The 22854-nt window shown below is 54.9% G+C and overlaps 1 protein-coding gene across 1 annotated transcript in view; it reads right to left on the reverse strand.

The window, feature by feature from the left end:
- NTSR1 (neurotensin receptor 1) overlaps window positions 1–9532 on the reverse strand; it is a gene marked incomplete at both ends in the record, with an annotated part of 44488 nt that extends 34956 nt beyond the window's left edge. Inside the window, one exon of the mRNA XM_081256167.1 lies at window positions 8819–9532. Within this exon, the coding sequence (XP_081112293.1) occupies window positions 8819–9532 (714 nt within the window). The remainder of the gene's footprint in view (window positions 1–8818) is intronic.
- Between the last annotated feature and the right edge of the window lie 13322 nt (window positions 9533–22854).

Below are 22854 nucleotides of genomic sequence, written 5' to 3' on the forward strand. Positions count from 1 at the left end.
AGAAGTGTCAGGTGTGAAGGGGTACAATATGAACGCTCATCAAACTTTGATAACTTAAGGGCGCATGTGGATAGCCCGAGAGCAGCCATTACAAGAACAGATTCAGAGAGGTATATATACCTCAAAAAGTCAGTAGAGGAGCAAAACCGGATACTCTGGCTTCCCAGCCTGAGGACTAAGAAAGTGGAGCACGTGGGGAAGGAAATCTCAGCAGGTGAGAGCTGGAAAAGGGGATCCCCTAATTCTGTGCATTAACTGACACCAATCCTGGGGTTACCATTGACCTGCACATGTATGGCACACACCCAAAGAACCAGAGTAAAGCTTCCGAAATCTGAACTGTGATATAAACCGCCTCCAAGATCTAAGACTACACCCTGAATGGTGCACATATGGGGCAGAACTGAATAGCACAGTCAAGAACCTGAAAACAGAACTGACATTGGAACCACCACCAACAGAGAGTGAGACAGAACTCAAGTTCTAACTGGGCTGATGTGGCTAAAAGGAAAGAATCAATGAAAAACATCAACCTTCTCCAGAGGATTTTAACATAACCCAAAATACCACAACGGTATTCAAAATGTTTGGGAAGTGGTCCAAAATCCCTTGACATTGAAAGAACCAGAAAAATATGGTTAACTCTCAGGGAAAAGACAATTCATACATGCCCCCCTCGAGAAGACTCAGATGATGGAATTACCAAAGACTTGACAGAAGGTATCACAAGCATGCTCCTTGAGGTAAAGGCAACCCTCCTGAAATGACTGAAAAGATAAAAGTTCTTAAAAGAGAAAAAGAAACCACGTTAAAAGAACCGATGGAAACTTTAGAACTAAATAATACAACATTATCAACCACATTGACCCTTATGGCATAACATACCCAACGACAGCAGAATACATATTCTGCAAGTGTGCATGTATCACTCACCAACACAGACCATTATCTGGGACCATAATACAAACATTAACACCGTTAAAGAATGGATATCATGCAAGTATGTTCTCCGAACGTAAGGAATTAAATGAGAAATCAGTAACAAAATGTTAGCTGGAAAATTGCCAAACATTTGGAAGTTAAACAACACACTTCTGAAAAGGAAGCTCTTTCTAAAGAGAAATAAGAAAATATTTTGAGCTGAACTAGAATACAGCATTTCAAGGATTTTGAGATGCTACTAAAGTAGTATTTAGGAGCAAGTTTTTAGCATGACATGTTTATATTATAAAAGAATTGAAAGAAATCCCAGGTCTTGAATTCATTGTCTAAGCTTCCACCTTGAGAAATCTAGGAAAATAAGAACAAATTAAACCCAAAGCAAGCAGAAAAATGAAATGCAGATAGGAGCAGAAATGAAATTGACAGCAGAAAGACAATTTAAAAAATCAATGAAATCAAAAGCTTGTTCTTTACAAAGAACAATAATATTGATAAACTCCTAGCCATCCTCTGACCAAAGAAAAAAGAGAAAAGACACAGATTACCAATATTAGGAATGAAAAAGGGGATATCATTACAGACCCCACAGACATTATAAGGATGATAAATGAATACTACAAACACCCCTATGCCAACTTAGTTAAAATGGACCAATTCCTTGAAAGATACAAGTTGCCAAAACTTACTCAAGAATAAATGCATAACCTGAATATCCCTATTAAAGGAACTGAATTAGAAACCTTCCCTTAAAACTTCAGGCCCAGATGGTTTCACTGGAGTAGTCTACCAAACCTTTAAAGAAGAAATAATACCAATTCCACTCACTCTCTTTCAGAAAACAGAAGAGGTGCAAACACTTTCCACCTCATTTCATGAGGCCAGAATTATCTTGATACCAAAACCAGATAAAGACACTACAAGAAAAGAAAATTATAGACCAGTATCTCTCATGAACAGAGACCCAAAATTCTCAATAAAATATTAGCAAATCGAATCCTGCAACAGATAAAAAGGATAATGCATGACCAAGTGGAGTTCGTCCTAGGACTGTGAGACTGGTTCAACATTAAATTAATCAATGTTTTCCACCGAAATGAGGTACCTAGTATACTAAAATTCACCGAGATGGAAAGGAAAGTGGTAGTTTCCAGGGGCTGGAGGATGGGTGAATGGGGAGCAGTTGGTTAAGGGGTTTCTGTTGGGGAAGATGAAGAAAATGCTGGAGATGGATAATGGTGATGATCGCACAATGTAAATGTACCTAATGTCACTGAACTGTGCATTTGAAAATGGTAAAATGGTAAATTTTATGTTAGGTATATTTTACCACAATAAAAAATTAATATCATTCACCATATTAGCTGACCAATGAAGAAAAACCACATGATCATACCAATAGATGCAGAAGAAGCATTGGACAAAATTCAGCATCCATTCATGATAAAAACTCTTAGCAAACAGGGCATAGAAGGGAACTTTCTTCACCTGATAAAAAACATCTACTAAAAACTTAAACTAAAACCCTCGTACTTAATTGTAAACACTAAAGACTTTCTCTCTAACATCAGTAACAAGGCAAGGAAGTTTTCTCTTCCACCCCTGTTAAATATCGTACTAGAAGTTGTAGCTAGGCCAGTAAGGCAGGAAAAGGAAATTAAAGATTTGGAAGGGATGAAATAAAACTTTCTCTATTCACAGACAACATCACTGTCTATATAGAAAATCCCAGGGAACCTACAAAGGAATTTCTAGAATTAATAAGTGTATCTATCACAGTTGTAAGATACAACATCAATAACTAAAAATCAATCACATTTATATATACTGGCCATGAAAAATTGGAAATAGAAAAAAATTTAAGTACATATATAATAATTCCCAAAACATGAATATTTAGATATAAATGTAACAAAATATGTGTAGGATCTGTGTGCTGAAAGCTACTACTGTTGAAAAAATCAAAGACCTAAATAAATGGAGAGATGTAGTGTAATCATGCATTGGAAGGCTCAACGTTAGGATGCCAAGTCTCCCCACATGATCCATAGATTAACACAATCCCAGTCAAAATCCCTGCAGGATTTTTTGTAGATACTGAAAATCTGATTCTAAAATTTATGTAGAGAGCAAAGGAACTAGAGTAGCCAAAACAATTTTGGAAAAGAACAAAATTGGAGGACTCGTGCTACTTGAAAGACTTCCTATAAAGCTACAGTGGTCAAGACTGTGGGGCTGGGGACAGTACAGACACATAGATTAAAGGAACAGATGACAGTCTGGATAGAACCCCACACATGAGGTCAGGTGATTTTTTAATTAAGGTGCAAAAAAACTCCAAAGGAGAAAAGATCATCTCTTCACAAGCGGTATTGGTCATGGATATGCGTATGCAAATAAGGTACCTACGTCTCACACCCTATAGAAACATTAACTCAGAATGGATCATAAACTTAAGTATAAAACACAGAACTATAAAGATTCCAGAAGAGAAGAGAGAAAAAAACTTAGTGACCTTGGATTAGGTACAATACCAAAAGCATGATCCATTAAACTTTTTGATAAGTTGGGTTTTGTCAACATTCCTACTTTTTGCTCTGTGACATGCAATGTTAGCAAATACAAAGATAAGCCACAGAAGGGGAGAAAATATTTGCAAGTCACGTATCTGGCAAAGGACTAAGATGCAGAATATACTTTAAAAACTCTCAAAAGTCAACAATAAGAAAACAACCCGATTTTAAAAATAGGCAAACTACGGGAACAGACACTTGGCCAAAGGAGATATGCAGATTTCAAGTAAGCACCCGAAAAGATGCTTCATGTCATGAGACATTAAGGAAATGCAAATTAAAACCTCAACAAGATACCACTACACTCCTACTGGAATGAATAAACGAAAACAAAAAAAAACAAACCAGACACTGACGATACCAGGCGCTGGCCGGGATGCAGAGAACTGTCTTTCCACGTTGCTGGTGGACATTCGAAATGGCAAGTCCACTTTTGGAAAGGTCTGGCTATTCCCTATAAAGTTAGATACACTTCCTGTATGACCCAGAAACCTGACCCCCGTTGCACGTCAGAACAACACACGAGCGAACCATGGATCTCATCCAGCCACTGTCTCAACGACATCCTTTCTGGACCAGGGTTTGATGGGAAACCACGCCTTGTGCTCATAGGCTGTGTCTTTAATCCCCTTTAATACAGAACGGCCCCTCGGCCTGTCTTGGACTTTCATGATCCGGGCACATTGTGAGCACAGGGCAGCTGCTTTCAGAACATCCCTCAATTTCGGGGACAAAGGGATGCGTGGAGGGTCCGCTTTCTGGGCAGGGGTGCCATGTCCTCAGGGCATATACAGCAGGAGGCCCACGATGGCCCCAGTCTTGGGGGCGCTCACTCTGGCGTCTGCCCGTTTCCCCAATATAATGTTACTCTCGGGGGACCCTGTGACTCGCGGAACTTCAGCCATGAGTGTCAGCATCACTGAGGCCGAGTCGGCTACGGGGGAAGCAACGGAGGATCAGTGAATGGGGCGCGAACAGGTGGATGGCTGGGGGAGGAGGTCACCGGGCGCAGCTGGTGGCACAGGACAGAAACAGAGAAGATGATCGATGCCCTGATTTTATTGGAACCAATTTTCTTCCACTTTGTGGAGACGGGTCTCGGCTGCCTCTGCCTCCGCGGAATCACGTCAGACTTTAATGGCCTTGGTGCTCAGGACACCGCCGGGGTCAACTTGCCCACGGACATGAGCTCCCCCTGCATGAGCCCCGCCCAGAGCCAGCCCCCACTTCTGCAGCCGGGCCCAAGCCCAGCGAGGAGCACTGTTGCTGGCGGCACTGAATGTGAAGGCAGACGATGAGGCCAGGCGCTCCCGGGGTGGCCCCCAGCTGTGCAGCTGCTGCCAGGGCCACGGGGCCTGGAAGACGGCAATGACGAAGTGACGACCGAGAGCTCTCAGCCGCGCCGACGCAGGCCTGACGGGCTCCTGCCTGTGATGCCAGGAGAGGCTGCCTTAGGGCGGCCTCGCTGGGTGGGGGTGGGGGCCTCTCTAACAAGGGTGCAGATGCCCTGTGGTCACTAATTCATCCTTCCCGGGGCACGGCCACGTGCAAAGGGGCTGCTCTGACCTGGGAGCCTCCTAGAGGTCCTCTGTCGGTCCGCCCTGGCAGAGCCCTGTGCTCCCAGGAGGAGGACATCTACCCACCGGCTGAGCAGCACGAGGACAGGGTTTACGCAGCGGGGGGGATAACGCTGCCCCAAGGACACTTGCTAGTGACTGCACAAGGCCACCACTGTGCACTCATCACCACTGGGCACTAACCACCACTGGGCACTAACCATCACGGGGCTCTAATCTCCACTGGGCAGTATTAAGCATAAGTCCTGGACCAGGGCGCTGCACGCTCTGCCTGCAGGTGCCCCTCATCACCGAGGGCTGGAGGTGACCCTATTCCTGGGGCGTCTCTGGCTGTAGCCCGAGGTCTGGACTCTGAGCTCACTTGCCCACCCACTGCAGGTGTGGCCCCCCAGATCCTGCCCCCCCAGAGGCACAGATGACTCTGTACTTGGAGGGAAAGGATCCCCTTCTAGTAACTGAGCTCTGGAGACAGCCAGTGACGGGGACAGGAGGGCGTGAGCGACCACAGTCAAGCACATGCTCAGCCCCCAGGCCTCTGCCACTAAGGCCTCCTCGGCTTGCTGCCCTCCGGCCAGCTGCCCGGTCAGTGCCCAGTACGCTCTCACAGGATGGATGGACACAGGCCCCACCAGACCCGCAGCTGCGACACAGAGCCTGTGATGGGAGGACCTCATCACGCTGAGGTCAGAGCATGAGGCCAGGCCTGAAACGCAGTGGACCAGACACGACCAGGGTCAGCCCACCTGTGTGGGGACCACTGCCTGCCCTGGGAGACGCCTGAGTGAGCGGGGGCAGTATTTCCCAACAGGGAGACTCCACAATCCCTGGCACGTGCTGTCTTCCACTCCAGAAGTCTGCCCTGGGCCCAGCAGTCTGTTTAGGAGGAGTGAATCCAGTTCCCTCTGGGGTCCAGGGAGGGGCCGGACCGTCCTGAGGCAACGTGGCAGGCCCTGCGGGCTCCTCCTCCCAGACTCCCCCACTGACCTGGGGCCCAGGGTCTGGGGCCTTTGCTGGCCTGCAAGGCCCTGCCCTCACTGTAAGCTCCTCTCGCCCCCTGTCCACCCCCAGCCCCCGGCTACATGCCCAGAAAATGAGCAGCTGTGGCCAGCGATGACAGTTCCAAGTGGCTCAGAAATCTAATCACTGAACCACCTCGTTTCTACACACGACTTCCATTTGCATGTGTCCAGGATGGACTCTCACAGGTGTGGGGGGCTGACAGGCCTTGTGGGAGACAGCTGGGCTGGGAGGGGCCCCCGTTTTGGAAAGAAGGTCATGTGATTGGCCACCGTCGCCACACGTCCGAACGTGGTCCATGAGAGGCAGAGGCACGGAGGCAGGCACCCGGCCCCTCTCTGGACAGACGTCACGGTTTAAACACTGTGGACGGTGGCCCAGATCTGCCAGGTGGCCCAGAGCCCGTGTGGGGAACGTACAATCCCCCAGGGAAATGTCTCCTGGGATGGCGGATGGCGGTGCAGAAGAGATGCGGTGGGGAGCAAGGCCAGGGCTGAGCTCCCCCGTGAGGAATGTTCTTTCAGGCACAGGAAGCAGCCCGCATGCAGGAGCCCAAGGAGCCTCCCGGGAGCCATCAGCATCAGAGGGAAGGGCACCTTTTACAACCGGCCCGTCAGGCTCTCCCAAGCACGTGGCCAAGGCCTTTAAAAAAAAGAAATGCAAACTCTGGTCTCCGAGGGCGCCAGGAAGCCAGCAAGTATTGAGTAAACTCTCGGCAGCGCTACAGCTGCGGGCGCAAGAGCGGGTCCTTCTGCAGCGCGCGCTCAACAGACACCTGTCTAGTGGACGAATGAGCAGGACACGCCCCGGGCCACATCAGCATCACAGCCTCTGACCAAAAGGATTCCTGGGAGTGGCGCTTTGGGAGGTGAGGCCATGTCACTGAGGTGTCTGGTTCCATGACCAAGAGAGAGTGAGGATGCTTTAAGGGGGAGGCCGTGCTCCCTCTGCTGTTATTGTTTTTTCTGGATGATCCAAACCCCGGCTGCTTCTGGCTGAGCCACAGGGGCCAGAGCGGGCAGGGGTCTGAGGGGAGCATCCCCTTGGAAGGCAGTGGGCACTGCTGACCCCGAGCTGCTGACCTGAGCCTGACACGTCCAACCTTCATAGGCAGGTGTCCCCCAACCCCCCAACCCTGGGCACGGCCCATCAAGACCTCAAAGGAAGCCGGAAGGTCATTCCCACTCTGGTCACTGCACACGCCCTGCCTGCCACTGTTTCTGGCACAGGAGAGGCATCAGTAGAGAGGCAGCCGCCTCTGACTCATCTCCCTGCCACACGCGGCCGCCGAGGCGACTCCACGCAGGGACACCTGGAGCCACGCGTTTTTAACACAGGCGAGGGGGGCCCGGCCCGAAGCTTAATTCTGCCCACCGGGTCCATCTCGGTGGTGGCTTGTGGAGGGTCAGCCGCAGCCCAGGGATGGACATGCAGACGGCACCTCTTGCCCCCCAGCACGCCAGCTCCCCTACCCTGGCACACCCGTCACACTCAGAGGCAACAGCATCAATTCTGCTGGGAAGCTGCGGATGGCTCAGGCGTGAAACGACAGCCAGACGGGACAGCCCAGAGCCCCACCCCCACCCCACCCCCCACTCAGCCCAGCTCCTCCTTTCCCATCCCACCCTGAGATGGAGGACGCCCCCCCCCACCTTCACGGCTACCCACATTCTCAGGCCACGATGCCGTTGAAAGCGGTGTCTCTGCCAGGACTTGCTCCCATGGATGCCCTCCTCCCACTTCAGGGCCCTGCCTGGAATGTCCCTGCCTGAGCAGCCTCTCCCCAGGGCCGGAATCCCCCTTCCTGGCCAGGCCGCCTCGTCCAAGCCACTTCCCCGGGGAGGGCTGCCCCCTGGGTTCTCACGCACTTCGCCCAGACCCTCAGAGGACCATTGGTCACCCGGCTCCAGTGTTATCCACCTTACATGGGCCCCCCGCCTGCCACCATGCCTAGTACCCTAGGATTTTCCAATAGAAACAGCGTCGACACCACCACCACCAGTAAGAGTGCTTCTACACGCCAGGAGCCAAACAAGCACTTCCCACACCTTCTCCCTTGAATTTCCACCTTCAGAGGTGGGGGGGGGGGCTGTGATTGCCCCATTTCACAGATGGGAAAACTGAGGCTAAATTAAGGAACTGGCCCAAGACAGCATCAGGCCAGGAGGCACAGGGGGAGCAGTCCGGGCGGGGGCGGTTCTGCTACAGAGGAGACGGACCACAGGGCCTTTTGAGAAGCTGATAGAAGGGACTCTCTCCCGAACGAGGCCGGCACCAGCACACACAAGTTTACTTTACATCTCAGGGAATCTGGAGACAGCTGAGGCCCATCCACGGATGCCCCTCCCCTAGAGAGGTCACTGATCTGGGGTTCCAGCTCCCTTTGATGGAAGGAGGGGATGAGATAAGGGGGGCTGAGACCTGGCAGCCCTGGAGCGAAAGGTGGGAAGAAGTGGGGGTCAGGCTGCTCTCAAGCCCCACCCCTCCTGCCCCACCCCACCCCCACCCCTTCCCAGCTTCCCAGGAGTAAACTTCCTTTGGGACATTCCTCCAACTTCCTGTACCCAGAGGGTACACAGACCAGAAATTACTGTTGGGGTGAGGGAAAGAGATGCGCTGAGGCTTCCCTGAGGGTGTGCCTTGGACCCTTGCCCCAGGGGAGACCCTGGCCTGGTGCCCTCCGACTCCTGCTCCCCTGAAGAGGCTGCTCACCTGGATGACGACCTTGACCTTGGCGGTGCCCACGATGGGCGTGCACACCAGGCCACCAGGGTGCTGGCCGTCGGCGCTGCGGTTCTGCTGGCCCATGGTGAAAAGCATGGGCACGGCCAGCAGGCCAGAGGCCAGCCAGATAGCGCTGATGAACTTCTTGGTGCGGCTGCGGGACATGAGGGTCTTGGCCTTGAAGGGGTGGCAGATGGCCAGGTAGCGTTCCACACTCAGGCTGGCCACGTTGAGGGCCGTGGCATAGGTGCAGGCGTCGCGCAGGAAGTAGTAGCCGCGGCAGACGGCATCGCCGAAGGCCCAGGGGTGGTGCACCCAGATGAAGTTGTACAGCTCCACGGGCATGGCCAGCAGGAGGATGAGCAGGTCGGACAGCGCCAGGCTGCCCAGGTGGTAGTGCACCGTGCTCTGCAGGCTCTGCAGGGACTTCTTGCGCGCCAGCGTGAACGCCGTCACGGAGTTGCCCACCGTGCCCACCACAAAGAGCGCCAGGTACACGACGGTCACCAGCACCTTGGAGTAAATGTCCGTGTTCACGTCCAGGTCGCTGCTGGGCACCGCTGGGACGGGCTCTGACAGGTTGCCCGAGCCGTTGCCGAAGCCCAGGGCCAGGAGCGCCGCCTCCAGCCCCGACGGCGGTAGCAAGTAGGGGTCGCCAACCTGGGAGACCCGGGGGCCGGGCGCCGAGCTGTTGAGGTGCATGTCCCGCGCGCGGGGCGGGGTGCCGCGCTCCCCGGGGTCCGCGGCTGGAAGCCGGGGCGAGAGTGGGCGCGTCTCAGGCAGGGACAGAGCAGAGGGAGCCCGAGGGGTGGGCGTGAAAGGCAGAGGGGGCGCGCCGTCCAGCCGGGGAGCGCCGACCGGGTCCGTGCCAGCCTAGAGCGCTCGGGGCTTGCACTCACCGGGGGCTGCGCGCTTTCCCGGCTTCCTCCGAATACCAGACCCCACGGTTCCTCGGGCCCCGGGGCGGCAGCGCCGGCTCCAGCGGAGAGCGCCTGGCTGGCTGGGGCTCGGGCTGCGCGGGGCGAGTCCGTGGCGCTGAGCGGAGCGCACGCCTGGCTGTCCGGGGCGCTCTCTCCTCGCTCGCGCTCTCCGCACCCCCACGCTCCGCGCACCTCCAGCCGCGCCAGCACCCTCCCGGTCTCCGCGCCTCCCCTGAGCCGGCGGCGACTTGCGCGCCCAGCCGTGGGGGGCGCTGGAGGGGAGAGGAGGCGGCCCCAGCCACTGTCTCCGCCCCGCAAGGAGGCAGGGCTGGCCGGTCGCCCCCGCGCCCTCGCAGGGCCCATCCGGGCTGGGGGCAGCGCCCCAGGGAGCTGGGATTCCAGCGGGGTGCGCAGGGCGTATTGGCTCTTTCCAGGCACCCTCCTCAGGCCGCTCGCCCTCCTGCCCCAGGTCTTCCCAGCTTCTTATGCCCCGCCTCCCCAAGGGAAACTGCCCCCCGGGTCGCCTCCAGCTCGCTCGGTGGGGGAGAGGAGGTGAGGGGGTGGGGGTCCCAAGGAGCAGGCTTCCTGCTGGGATGGCTGGGCTGCCCCTCCTTCCTGGGGTGCCCACGGGGTGCCAGAAGCTGGGTGCCCAGGGGAGCTCTGGCACAGTTAAGTGGCGGAGTGGGGGAGCTGAATGAGGGGAGCAGAAAGCAGGGAACAAAGCAGCACTGGTCCCCGAGCAGGCTGGGCTCCTGCGCCTGGCACCCTGCGGGTGGCCTTGTGCCACTGTGGGTGCAGGGGTTACGGTCCAGGACTGTCATGACCACCTAGACGTGGTCATCAGATGTCACGCTCAGGGCCCAGCCGTGGACCTGGCTGGCTGCATCTGGTGGGCTGGGAATCAGAAACTGCAGTGCATGGAGGGGAGAGAGGTGCTGAGGAAAGGGGGCGAGGCCAAGGAGCCCTGCCCAGACCCCAGGCACAGCCAAGGGAGAAGTTCAGGCTCAGTACTTGCTTTTCTGTTCCCAACTGGCTCTGGGCTTGCCTGCTCCTGAACACTGAACCCTGATGTTCTCACCACGGAGTCTTAGCACATAAAATACATGCTTAAAAATGTAGCCTTGACAGGAAACACAAACGTCCCTTTGCTGGAGGCCAGCACAGTGAGCTCTGAGGCGACAGAAGTGGTTTCAACCTGCTACTCAATACTTGGGCAAGTGTTTTAGCTTCTCTGTGCCTCGATTTAGTCGTTTGTGAAATGGGCATACAGGTGAATGGATGCTCCTGGGGGCCCAGCTGCTCTGGATGCTGTCAGCCCTGCAAACAGCAGGCACTCAGTGGACACCTGTGGAGTGAATGCTCTTGTGCGAATCATGTGGGGACTTCAGAGGGTGAGAGTGACGTGCCCAGGGCAACAAAAGTTGCTTTCAATCCACTAAATTGGCCCAGGTTTGCTCTCTGGAAGACAGGCCACCAGTTCAGCGAGCAGGTCCTGGGATTGGGAGCTGAGTGTCCTTGTCACAGGAGTGATGTGCCAGGCTGTGTCGGGCCCATGGAGGCTCATCCCTGCACCCAGGGGAACGCCAGGGTCTCACCATGGACGGTGCCATCCGTTGCCTCTCTCGGGAGCCCCCCAAGGGGAAGGCAGCAGCCCATGGCCACTGGGACCTGTCCCTTTGCCAGGCAGTAGCTGTCACCACTCAGGACACCCCCAATGGAAACACGCTCTGACTGGGCTGCTTAAGCTCACTGTTTGGTTTTCACACCCCTGACCTTTCCGCTAAGCTGACCTTCTTTTCAAAGATTTCTTTTCCAGCCAGCCTAGGAGCTTAAAAAATCATAAAAGGCAACGTAGCACAAATATTATGACAAGGCATTTGCTTGAAACCACACAGGAAATGTCACCTGGAAGGCTTTGCTGTACCGTGTGGGCGGCAGGCCCTTGTCTGGGGTCCCCGGCCACTTTGAATCCTTCTTCTGTGAACCGGGGAGCCCGGATGGCCCGGCAGCCGGAACCTTCGACTCCAAGCTGTTTTCCCTCTCTCCTGTGATTTCCCCAGGCACGAGTGCTTCTTGAACTGCTGAGACCCTTTAGAGAAATCTTCGGTGGGGTGCTCGGGGAGGGCGGGGCTGGTCCGCTGTGGCCTTCAGTGACCGGATCACGCCCTTGACCCCCTGAGCCCTGCTGCCCTGCCCCTGCCGCTCTAAACGCTGCGTGTCGGCGAGAAGCTGGCCTGTCCGTGTCGGCAAGGGCTAAGGTCCGTCAATGAGGGGTCTGTGTTTCTTGGAGAAGTAGGCATGTCACCTGAGGGGGCAGCAGGCACCTGAGTGGCTCCAGATTCCTGGGTTCCCGGCATGATGTAGGCAGGGTGGGGTCCTGGCTGCTGAGCTGGTGATCACCCGGGCCCTGGAGCGAAGATCAAGTCTAGGACACGGGAGGAAAGATGCCTGGATGGCCACTGCCATGGCGGGGGTCCTGGTTTGTTTGGTTTGCTAACTTCTCCCAAGCCCCTGTGAGGCTACTGTGTACAGTGGGTGCTCAATGGACTTTTGCTGAACTAGTGTAAAGGATAAGACAATGGACAGCGAGTTGAGGGCTTTGCTTTCCTGGTTACAAGAATTTAGTCCCTGGAGTCCCAGTGTCAAGGGGCCCCTCCCCCTCAGAAGTGTGTCCTTAAGGCACTGTCCCTCTCTTTCCTCTGGTCCCCACTCCACCGTTGGGCAACTCTTGTTAACAAGAAGGCTTCTTCCTAAATTAAAAAAAATAAGTTTGCAGCAATACCTGTATCAGTTATCTGTCTACCTCCTGCTGCAAAACAAAGGACCCCAACCTCAGTGACTTAGTGGCAAAACAAACATTTTATTGTTATGAATATTATTGCTAGATTTAGGCTACAGGTGGGTGGGGAGTAGTGTACGTTTATTTAGAGACACTAAGGATATGTAATATGTGTAATTTGTAGAGTTTAGCTGTTGATTTCCCACCCACAGCATGGGATTGCACATGTCAGAATGCACAGCATTCCAAGGAGGATTTTAAAAATAGAGCAACACGTGCGTAAGTGTTAGCTGACGGCGGTGGGGGGGGGGTGCGTGGACGTCCTTCCAGCCTGGGCACCAGCCTCGGTTCTCACATCCTTGTCCCTCTCGCCCCCTGCTCGCGCCTTGGCCCTTGGCCAGCTTTCTGGAAAAGTGAGAGGGGGAGGGTGTGGCTGCGGGGAGCGCATCCTGCTGCCTGGGTGTCCGGCTGCCTAGGAGGTGGCTTGGAGTCCTGGGTCCACCTGCCCTGACCGTGGTAAATAAACTGACCAAGTCTCAGTGGACCCCAAGTCACTAGGTTGCTACGAGCACCACGTGACGGGTGCACAACCACACACCACGTGGAGGTCATGCTCTATAAACTCTGGCTTTGTCGCCGGTGGGCTCACCCTGTCCGAAGCTGGAGAGGCTGGACGGGGAAGAGGAGGGGCTCAGCTCCTGGGACCCTCCCCAGCGAGTGCGGGCGTGGGGGTTTATTCCCGTGAGTGGCAGTGAGACCGTGTACCTCAGATTGGGACTTGAACCCCTGTGTGGGGACTCGAACCCAGCCAAAACCCATGGACTATTTTTTTTTTTAACATCTTTATTGGAGTCTAATTGCTTTACAATGGTGTGTTAGTTTCTGCTTTATAACAAAGTGAATCAGTTCTACGTATACATATGTCCCTATATCTCTTCCCTCTTGCGTCTCCCTCCCTCCCACCCTGCCTATCCCCCATGGTCTTTTAACTTAGATCACACACCTGGTTTCAAGACTTAGTGAAGCTCAGGTTCTTGCTGTCTCATCGCAGAAAGAATTCAGTGAGAGACAAAGTGATAGGTAAGAAGCAGATTTATTTAGAGAGTAACACACTCCACAGGCAGTGTGGGCCATCTCAGAGGGTGAGAAAGGCACCAGGGTATGGGGTTGTCAGTTTTTATAGGGGTGGGTAATTTCATAGGCTAATGAGTGGGAGGAATATTCCAGCTAATTTGGGGAAGGGGCAGAGATTTCCAGGAATTGGGCCACCACCTACTTTTTGACCCTTATGGTCAGCCTTGGAACTGTCAAGATGCCTGCACTTGTGTCATTTAGCTGACTTGTTACAAAGAGCGTATGCCGAGGCTTAAGGTCTAGTGGAAGTGGACTCCTCCGTCATCTTGGACCTATTTGGTTCTAATTAGTTTATGTCATGTCCTCGGGCTATGTCATTCTTTTGAAGGTTGTGCCCTGCCCACTTCCCTCTGTTTCAGCAGGGTTGAGGATGCATGAGGAAGGCTGTGTTCCAGGCTGCAGGTCAGGGCTGGTCCCTCTGGGGCTCCACCCTCTGAAGCAGGCAGGGAGATGGCCGTGGGGGTGGTGGTGGTGGCAGAAGTCAGGCCTTGGGGACCTCACTGTCACAATTGTCATTTCACCCTCCCGCCAAAGCTCGGCCCCTTCTCCTAAGTAATCTAAACCGTCTCACAGTGCAGTTTTCCAGATTTATGGAGCAGAACCACTTGTAAGAGCTCCAGCCACTGATACTCCCAGCAGAGAAGGGCTTGGTGGGGCCTGGCAACCGTGGACTCCGCCTGGGGCATTGAAGACTTCAGCAGAGAGACGTGTCGGGAAAGATGATGTTTTGGAGGAAACAGGGTATGTTAGATCATCTTCTAAGGAAAAAGAGAAAATCCGGGCTTCCCTGGTGGCGCAGTGGTTGAGAGTCCGCCTGCCGATGTCGGGAGCCTGTGCTCCGCAATGGGAGAGGCCGCAACGGTGAGAGGCCCGCGTATCGCAAAAAAAAAAAAAAAAAGAGAGAAAATCCGATCTCCAAAACATGGCTTGATGCAGCCGTTTCCTAAAAATTACTGTTGGGAAGGTTTTACCGTGGCATTCATTTCAGGCTGATCAACACAAAAGATGCTTTTTAGAATTTTCTTTGAAGTTGTACCCTGACTTCTGGGGACCAGGTTCGAAACTGATGGAATAATCCCCCCCACGTGAGGCCACCACCTTCCCCCCTCATTCCCCTCCCCCTTCACAGCTAGGTCAGGCTGCAAGGAGGGTCCCTAATTACTGGCCCAGGAAAGGCATTTTCTTTTAGAGATTTTTTTTTTTTTTTCGCGGTACGTGGGCCTCTCACTGCCGTGGCCTCTCCCATTGCAGAGCACAGGCTCCGGATGCGCAGGCTCAGCGGCCATGGCTCACGGGCCCAGCCGCTCCGCGGCATGTGGGATCCTCCCGGACTGGGGCACGAACCCGTGTCCCCTGCATCGGCAGGCGGACTCTCAACCACTGAGCCACAAGAGAAGCCCTCTTTTAGAGATTTGCTCTTGGGCAAAAGACGACAGCACATCCAATGCAGAAGGACAAACAATTCCATCTGTTCAATTTGCAAAGAAAAGCAGTATTTTGTCAGCTCTCACCCGGGGAAGCTGAGAGTTTATGCCTCTTATAAATTTACCAATTCCTGGTTAAATTTCCCAGAGGTGCTTGTGAACGCACTTGAGACTTAAGCTGAAAGAGTCACATTCAGCTCATACGAGTCTCCTGGCAGCTGCTGGGACCCCGCTGCACACCCTGGTGCCCCTGGCTTTCCTCCGGGGGCTTTGCCAGGCGGTCCCTCTGGTTGAGGCAGCTGTGTGTCAGCATCCCTTTCCTCTGCCTTTGACATTCTCTCCTCCTGGAGGGAGGATGGCATTTGCATAAACACGACTCCTGGTGCTTCCAGCTCATCCTCCAGAGATCCGAAGCCTGTGCCCTTTGTCTATAATCAGGAGTTCTAGTTGCCTAGAAATATTTAAATAGAAAAACATGTTTCCCATTTCCTAACGGCTTCATATGAGTTCCGAAATAAAACCTGAGCCATGCACCCTTAGTCATTCCTGCCGTGGAGCTTCGATGCCCTTGGAAACGAGCATGTGCCATAAGGGCTGAGAGCAGGTGACTCGCTTGCCGAGGGCGGCCCCTGCTCCATGATGGGAGCCCTGGAGGGAGGAGGGGATCCCGCAGAGGCGCCTGCAGCAGGCCTGGCGGCCTGTGGATTCCGGGGTGCGGTCCCCACGGCACATTTGGGACTCTCGTGAGGGCTGACGAGGCAGGGCGGGGCCGAGCATCCCTTCTCCCGTTCACCCTGCAGGTGGGTGTGTCACGGGAATAAGCTCTGGCCAGCAGGTGTGCGGAGAGGGGACGCCCCTCCTGTCAGGCCTGGGTCCTCCTCTGGCTTCCACTGCCTGGCCCAGTGCTCACGCTGGCGGGACCGCGAGACAGAAGCTACGCGAGAAATGCCAGCACCCCTGACTGGTGCTAGACTCCCGCCTCCCTGGGAACCCAGCCTCCCTCACACCACTTCTGCAGCGAAGTGGAGCCGCAGCTCCCGAGGATGTGCTTGGAGGCCCTGGACCGGCCCCGGCTGTTCCTGCAGGCGTTTTGGGACAATGAGCCCTTTGTGCCCTCCAGCTGGTTAGACTTGGGTCTTGGCCACTTGCCCCCAAAGTGACCTGAGAGGGTCATCTGTGAACTCACCAGATGCCCCCATCATTTATTCATTCACCTATGGGACGAGGAGGCCTGGAGGTCTGGGGTGGAGGGGACAGGGCCCGGTCTCCTCTCAGGGGGATCTGATCCAGCAGCAGAGGCTGGGCAGGGGCAGCTGTGGTGAGGGCTCCCTGCAGGGACCACACACCGTGGCCCCCGGCGGCTAGCTGTCCTGTCTCGGCTCTTGGGTCAGGAGTGCAGTGGGCTGGCCAAGGCGTCACCTGCTGGGCCCCTGACAGGGGCTCTGGGGGGAATTGCTTGGGCTCACCCTGGTCCTTGTGGCTGTCAGATGGAGGTCCCATCCTGCTGGCTCTCAGCGGGGCTGCCCTGCCCCTGAGGCCTCCACGCTGAGCCAGCGCAGCACTTTGCAAACCTCTCGTGCTTCCATCCCTCTGCGCCTGGGCAAGTTCTCAGCTCTCAAGGACCCAGGACGGGACAGGCCCACCCATAACCCAGGATGAGCTCTCTACCATAACCACATCTGCAAAGGCCCCTTTGCCAGGTCTCTTTACAAACTCACAGTTTGGGGACCAGGGCCAGAACTTTAGAATTTCGGCTGAGACCTTCAAAGTTCTATCCCTGGAGGTGCCCCAAGCCCAGAGCACCAGCCGGAAGTGTCTCGGGTTTTCACTGTCCGGGGCAGATCTCATCCCATGACCCACTGGTGCCGTGGCCCTTGAGACAGGATACACTCTGAGCTCTAAAAGACACTCCAGGCTCCCTGTGGGATCGAGGTGCCCTGCTTGCACGGGGTCTGCTTCTGGAACTGGAGCTTAGACAGCAGCCCTTAAGAGACTGCCAGGCAGCCTTGCTCAGGGCGGGTGAGGGGCACCCTGGACATTGGGGTGACAATAGGATGGTGAGGGTGATGCTGTTTTGTTGAAATGAATCAAAACCTCTGAAGAGCTGGAAGACTTGAAAGGCCCCTTGGCTGAGATAGACCGAAATGCAGACACTTCCCATATACACCCACCAGCGGAGGGGTGTGGTGGGCAGAGCTGGCCAGCACCCGGCCCAGGGGGCTCAGAGGGGCTTCCTCTGGCCCTGCTGATCGTGGGTGGCTGAGGAGTCCCTCTTTGGGCCCCGTCAGGGTCCAGGGCTGCCGTAACCAAGAACCACAGCCTGGGGGACTGCAATCTCTTGGTGGGTGAATGCAGGGTGTGCATGAACCCCCCTTCTCCGGGGGCAGCAGTGATACACCGTCACTCTGCTCACGGGCGTCCCTGTGGGCACTCGGAGCACGACCCAACCAGCGAAGGCAAGGGTGGACCTTCTCTGGGGCCCAGTCCTGGGAGAGCCCTTTCCTGGGGCGGGGCTGAAGGCTCCGCAGACACATAGTCTGTCCCCCACATGTGTAATTCTGGGGGAGCGCGATGCCCGCGCACAGAGGGCTGCTTGTTCTCCCCTCGTAAATCTCTTTCAGAGGGGCAGTACCGCTCTGCAATCTGGTTTTTATAAATATCACTGGGGGAAAAAAGAGCATTAACATGTTTGAGGGAAATGTGTTCTGGTGTAAATGAGCAATTAAAATATAATCAGACGCTGCATGCAGAGCCAACGCAACCTGCTGAAATCACACCCTCTGTCGGCTCCATAAATACACGCGTGCTCGCCTGTGCACATACGCTGCCGCGTGGCCGTCATCGGAGCTGGGATCGGCTGCCTGCGTTGTTCTTCACATGCACCGTCGCCTGGAATCTGCTCCCCCCCTCCCCTCCCCCTACACACACACACACACACACAGCCGTAGATCGTAAACACACACCCGTATATCATGGTTTTGATGGCTAAGAGAGATGACATATTATTCTATTTTTCTTTTAAAAAGGGCCGAGGCTCCTGGAAGCTGCCAAGTGGATAATCTTGCAGTCGACAACCATCACAGCCCTTGAATCTCAGAGTCTGGTTTCTATCATCTTTTTTCCAAATGCCATTTTGGTTGAACAGGCTCGTCCTCCGGACGGGAAATCTGTTGCTCCTTTGTTAGTCTCCACAACAGGCCAAACAGCACTGCTTTGCTGGTGACAGCTGGCGCTGACTCAGGAGGGGACATCTGTTGGTTTTGCTTGTCCAGACCCACAGTGTCCCCCGCCCCAGGCCAGCCCCCCTGCTGGGTCCCAGGGGTCTCTGTTCCTGAGAGTCCACCCTGCATGGCCTTATGTGGGGGCCGGTCCTCTCCTCCCCATGCCTGGTAATCAGTCCCCATTCCCACTGCCCCAGGGACACTAGGTGGATGCCCAGAATCCTTCCTGCTTGTTGGGAAGGGCAGGCCCCTGTCACTGGTTGCTAGGCTGGTTCCAGCAGAGCTGGGGACAGAAAGAGGCACAGAGCCCTGGTGACATCGCTCTAACCCTTGATCCTGCCGTACCTGAAGCTTGCCCTGCCCACCCCGCTTTTTCTCAAGCTGGTTTGGCTTGCGTTTCCATCTCCTGCACTCAAGCATCATGACTGTGGGTGCTTGAGCAGAAATGGACACGCCGAGCCCTCCACGGGCCCTTCAGACATCACTCGCTGGTTCCAGATCCACATGGCTGCTGAATCCTTCATGTGTGAGGTTGGAGAAATGGCAGCAAAGCATTGAGAGAAAGCCCAAGCTCTCATTTTTCTGTAATCAGTTGCAGAATGATGACGGTGCCACGCATGAATAGATTCCCATCTTCTCTGGAAATTTCAAGGCTGGGTAATGAAGACATTAGTTCCTGGGATGCTTCGGTCTGATGGGAGCTGAGTGAAGATAATTTGCTCCTTCCCGTGACAGCTAATGATTAGCTTTGTGACAGCATGTCGCTGTCTCAGACTGATTTGCCTACACAGCCAGCTACTTAAGAAAAACAAGTTTTTGAGAAAACATAGTTCTAGGGCCCTAGTGATACTTCTTTCAAAATATTTCAGAAGTTCCACCTGGCATCTTCCTAGTCTGAACATCCCCGAGCAGCTGGAGTCCGCTTCCTTCCCGCCTTGTCGGCAGTGGGTTCCCGGCTTTGTCATCCAGGTTTAGGGGGGCCGGGAGGGGGCCGTCGGCTTCTCTGCAGATCTCCTTTGCCTTTTTAAAAATTTTTTATTTTATTTATTTATTTATATTTGGCTGCGTTGGGTCTTCGTTGCTGCATGCGGGCTTTCTCTAGTTGTGGCAGGTGGAGGCTACTCTTGCCCAGCAGCCATGGCTCACGGGTCCAGCCGCTCCGCAGCACGTGCGATCCTCCTGGACCGGGGCACGAACCCATGCCCCCTGCATCGGCAGGCGGACTCCCAACCACTGCGCCACCAGGGAAGTCCGGAGGCTACTCTTCATTGTGGTGGCTTCTCTCGTTGTGGAGCACGGGCTCTAGGCGCTCGGGCTTCAGTAGTTGTGGTGTGTAGGCTCAGTAGTTGTGGTGCACGGGCTTAGTTGCTCCACGGCATGTGGGGTCTTCCCGGACCAGGGCTTGAACCTGTGTCTCCTGCATTGGCAGGAGGATTCTCAACCACTGCACCATCAGGGAAGTCCCTCCTTTGCCTTTAAAATAAGAGCCATGGGGGCTTCCCTGGTGGCGCAGTGGTTGAGAGTCCTCCTGCCAATGCAGGGGACACGGGTTCGTGCCCTGGTCCGGGAAGATCCCACATGCCGCGGAATGGCTGGGTCCGTGAGCCATGACCGCTGAGCCTGCGCGTCCGGAGCCTGTGCTCTGCAACGGGAGAGGCCACAACAGTGAGAGGCCCGCGTACCGCAAAAAAAAAGAAAAGAAAAGAAAAGAAAAAAAAAAGAGCCATGGGAAATTACTCTGATGCCAACATTTCACTCCGTTCTTCACCCTCCGATGGATGGATGAGGGGCCTTTGACTTTGTCAAATCCTGTTAAAATAATAATAATTTGGTGGAGACACCAGGTTGACAGTGGATGAAACCGAATTGTCTGTGAGTTTGGATGGTGGAAGCAGGGGATGAGCACACCATTCTCTCTCCATTTCTGTGCGTTTGGCAGTTTCACAACAAAGTTAACAAAACCAAGTCTGGATTAAATAAAAATGTGTGTATTGAGTCGCAAGTCTCTGCTTGCAAAGTCTCTGAGCTGGAGATCAGTCGGCTGAGAATAAATCTCAGAATTCGTCCATTGAGGTATCTTGCCGCCATTCCCGTTCCTCTCGCTGGGAAACCAATGGGAGCGTTTATATCACAGACGCGGAGCCCAGCGCTCTAAGGCACACTGTCCCATGTGGCTGTCTGGCCTTTAGCCATCTCTGTAACCCCTGGAGCTTCATGAGGCTGAGCCAGGCCCAGCCCAAATTAGGACGTGAAATGAAGACATTTCTCTTCAGAGGTCCCGAGGTCCTGTTTGGGGGACTTCTCTTGCAGGTGGCACCCTCTCCATCTGCCTTTTCTCCGGGGCTCTGTGTGCCCTGCCCCCCTCTAGCCTCCTCCTGCATCATGCAAATCTGCCTTTGGGGAAGTAACTGATGCTAATTCAGACTAAAGGGCAAATGACTGCTAAGGCTTCATGTACCCTCTTTTCCTTTATATCATATCACAGTAGATTTTTTTTTTTTTAAAGAGAAAACAACAAAGACCTGACTGCGGTGTGATGGCAGCTGGGGGGGCGTGTGCGGGGTCTGAGCTGCGGGGGCTCAGGAGTGGGGCTTGGCTTTCAGGCCGCACTCCGTCCCCTCCCGGAGGCTGGTGGATCAGGCACCACGTCCCCACCTCCGCCCTCAGAGATGGCAGTTTTCTTCATTCTGCAGCTTCACAACGTTCAGTCACAACCTGGTTGTTAGACGAGTCCACGGTGGCCCTTGGTAACCAGAGGGCGGTGTCCGCTGCGAGGGGGAGAAGGCTCGTTTCAGCCAGTGCTTGAGCTGTTTAGATGTCACCTGTCACCCTGAGCCTGGGAGGCTCCTCGTGGAGCCAGATTCCTACTGAAACACTCAGCGCCTTTCCCAAGAAACAGCTCAGCGGGGCAGGCCGCTCAGGGAACATGACCCCTGGGGGAGCCCACCCCCCATGCAGCTCTGGTCTGAATTCAGTAGTTCTCGCTCTGGGCAAGTTCTGTCATCAGAGATCAAAGGTGGCCGGAAAGAGAAGGCCCAGCTGCTGCATTGACTGGTCCCACCACCGCAGCTTGGAGGAGGGAGGGGGACGGGGGGAGGGGGACAGGGGGCGGGGCTTTCCTGGAGGAAGAAGCCTGGAGCAGCCCTCCTTGCAAGGAGTCCTCCTCCCCCTGCTAAGCTGCCAGGACTCCTCAGGAAGCTTGAGCTCTGTTACTTCCGTAGAACGCAGCAGGCTTATCCACAAGTTCGTTGTAAGGCCTTCAGTTTAAGCGATCGCACCTGGGGTTTCCCGGGACGAGAAGCCCAGATTCCTCCACGGTCACTGTCTGCATCTTGCTCCTCTGTCTCTGGGCACTGGAAACCAGTGCCTTTCCTTCCCAAGGAGAAGGCAAGCAGGCAGTTCACCCTCCAGAGAAAAGCCGGGCGTCGGCGTGTGGATGGGACTTTCCCCGTGGCCTTGGTGAAGCTCCAGCTGGAGGCGATCGATGCGTAAGGCCCACGATGGGTCTGGCAGCTTCCCAAGTTCACTCATCCTTAAGACAAAGCAAGACTTCCTGCCCTGCCACGCAGACAGAGAGTAGAAAGGGCTGTGTACAAAGTGGCCCCCGTGGACCATCCCTGGGGAACCAGGCTGGGGAGGCCCCCACCCCATCCCATCCCACCCACCACTCACCTGCACGGCACCCCTGTTCCCACCCCTCCCCCACCCCCATGCCTCCTTCCCCTCCCTCCTCCCCTCCCTCCTCCCCCCTCAGCAGCTCATCCCTCCTCCAACCATCCGATCCTTGCTAAGACAGGAGGGTGGTCACCCGAAACCTGACCTCGTGTTCCGTGCTCTGACCACCTGCTAGCCCTGTCCTGGCCGGTGCTGCAGGGCTGCAGGTGGCTTATGCATGCTGCCCTCAGAGCTCTCCTGGCGAAGGTGGGAGATAAATACTCGAGGAAATTGCCATTCTTGTGGTGCTTGTCGTGAAGACGCAGTCATTAGGTGCAAACCAGACCCACGATGGGGCCTTTGGGGCGAGAAACGGAGGCCGTGGGACTAATTAGTCTCCTAATCAGGGACTCCAGGTGTGGTGATGGCCTGGGTAGCCGTGATTAATCGTGGAGGGCTCGGGGAAGTGAGTGACTCCCGGGGGTGCTGACAGTACGGCCTCCGGGATTGCCTGCATGCTCGGGGATTGTGTGGGCGGGGCTGGGAGGTGGACAAAGCAAACAGCGGTCGCCTGAACTTGATGACGAGCCCCCCACTGCCTGCGGGGGGCAAAGACCCTCCCCAGCGATTCTAAACCAGCGTGTGTGCGGGCAGTGGATTCTGCCCTTAAAAGCAGGTTCCCACAAGGTTCTGGTGGAGGTGGTGGGGTCCCAAAGCCCGAGAAAGGCCAGCACAGTGGACAGATGTCCTGGAGATACCTGAGTTCCTAGGACAGGCAGCGAGGCCTGGCGGGAGTGTGTGTGATGATTTATGTTCTGTGTCAACCCGACTGGCCACGGGGCGCCCACGTGGTGTGACTGGGACTCACACCATCAGCTCCCCTGGTCCTCAG

Source organism: Mesoplodon bidens (assembly GCF_964165515.1).
Source record: "Mesoplodon bidens genome assembly, chromosome: 15".
NCBI classification, from domain to species: Eukaryota; Metazoa; Chordata; class Mammalia; order Artiodactyla; family Ziphiidae; genus Mesoplodon; species Mesoplodon bidens.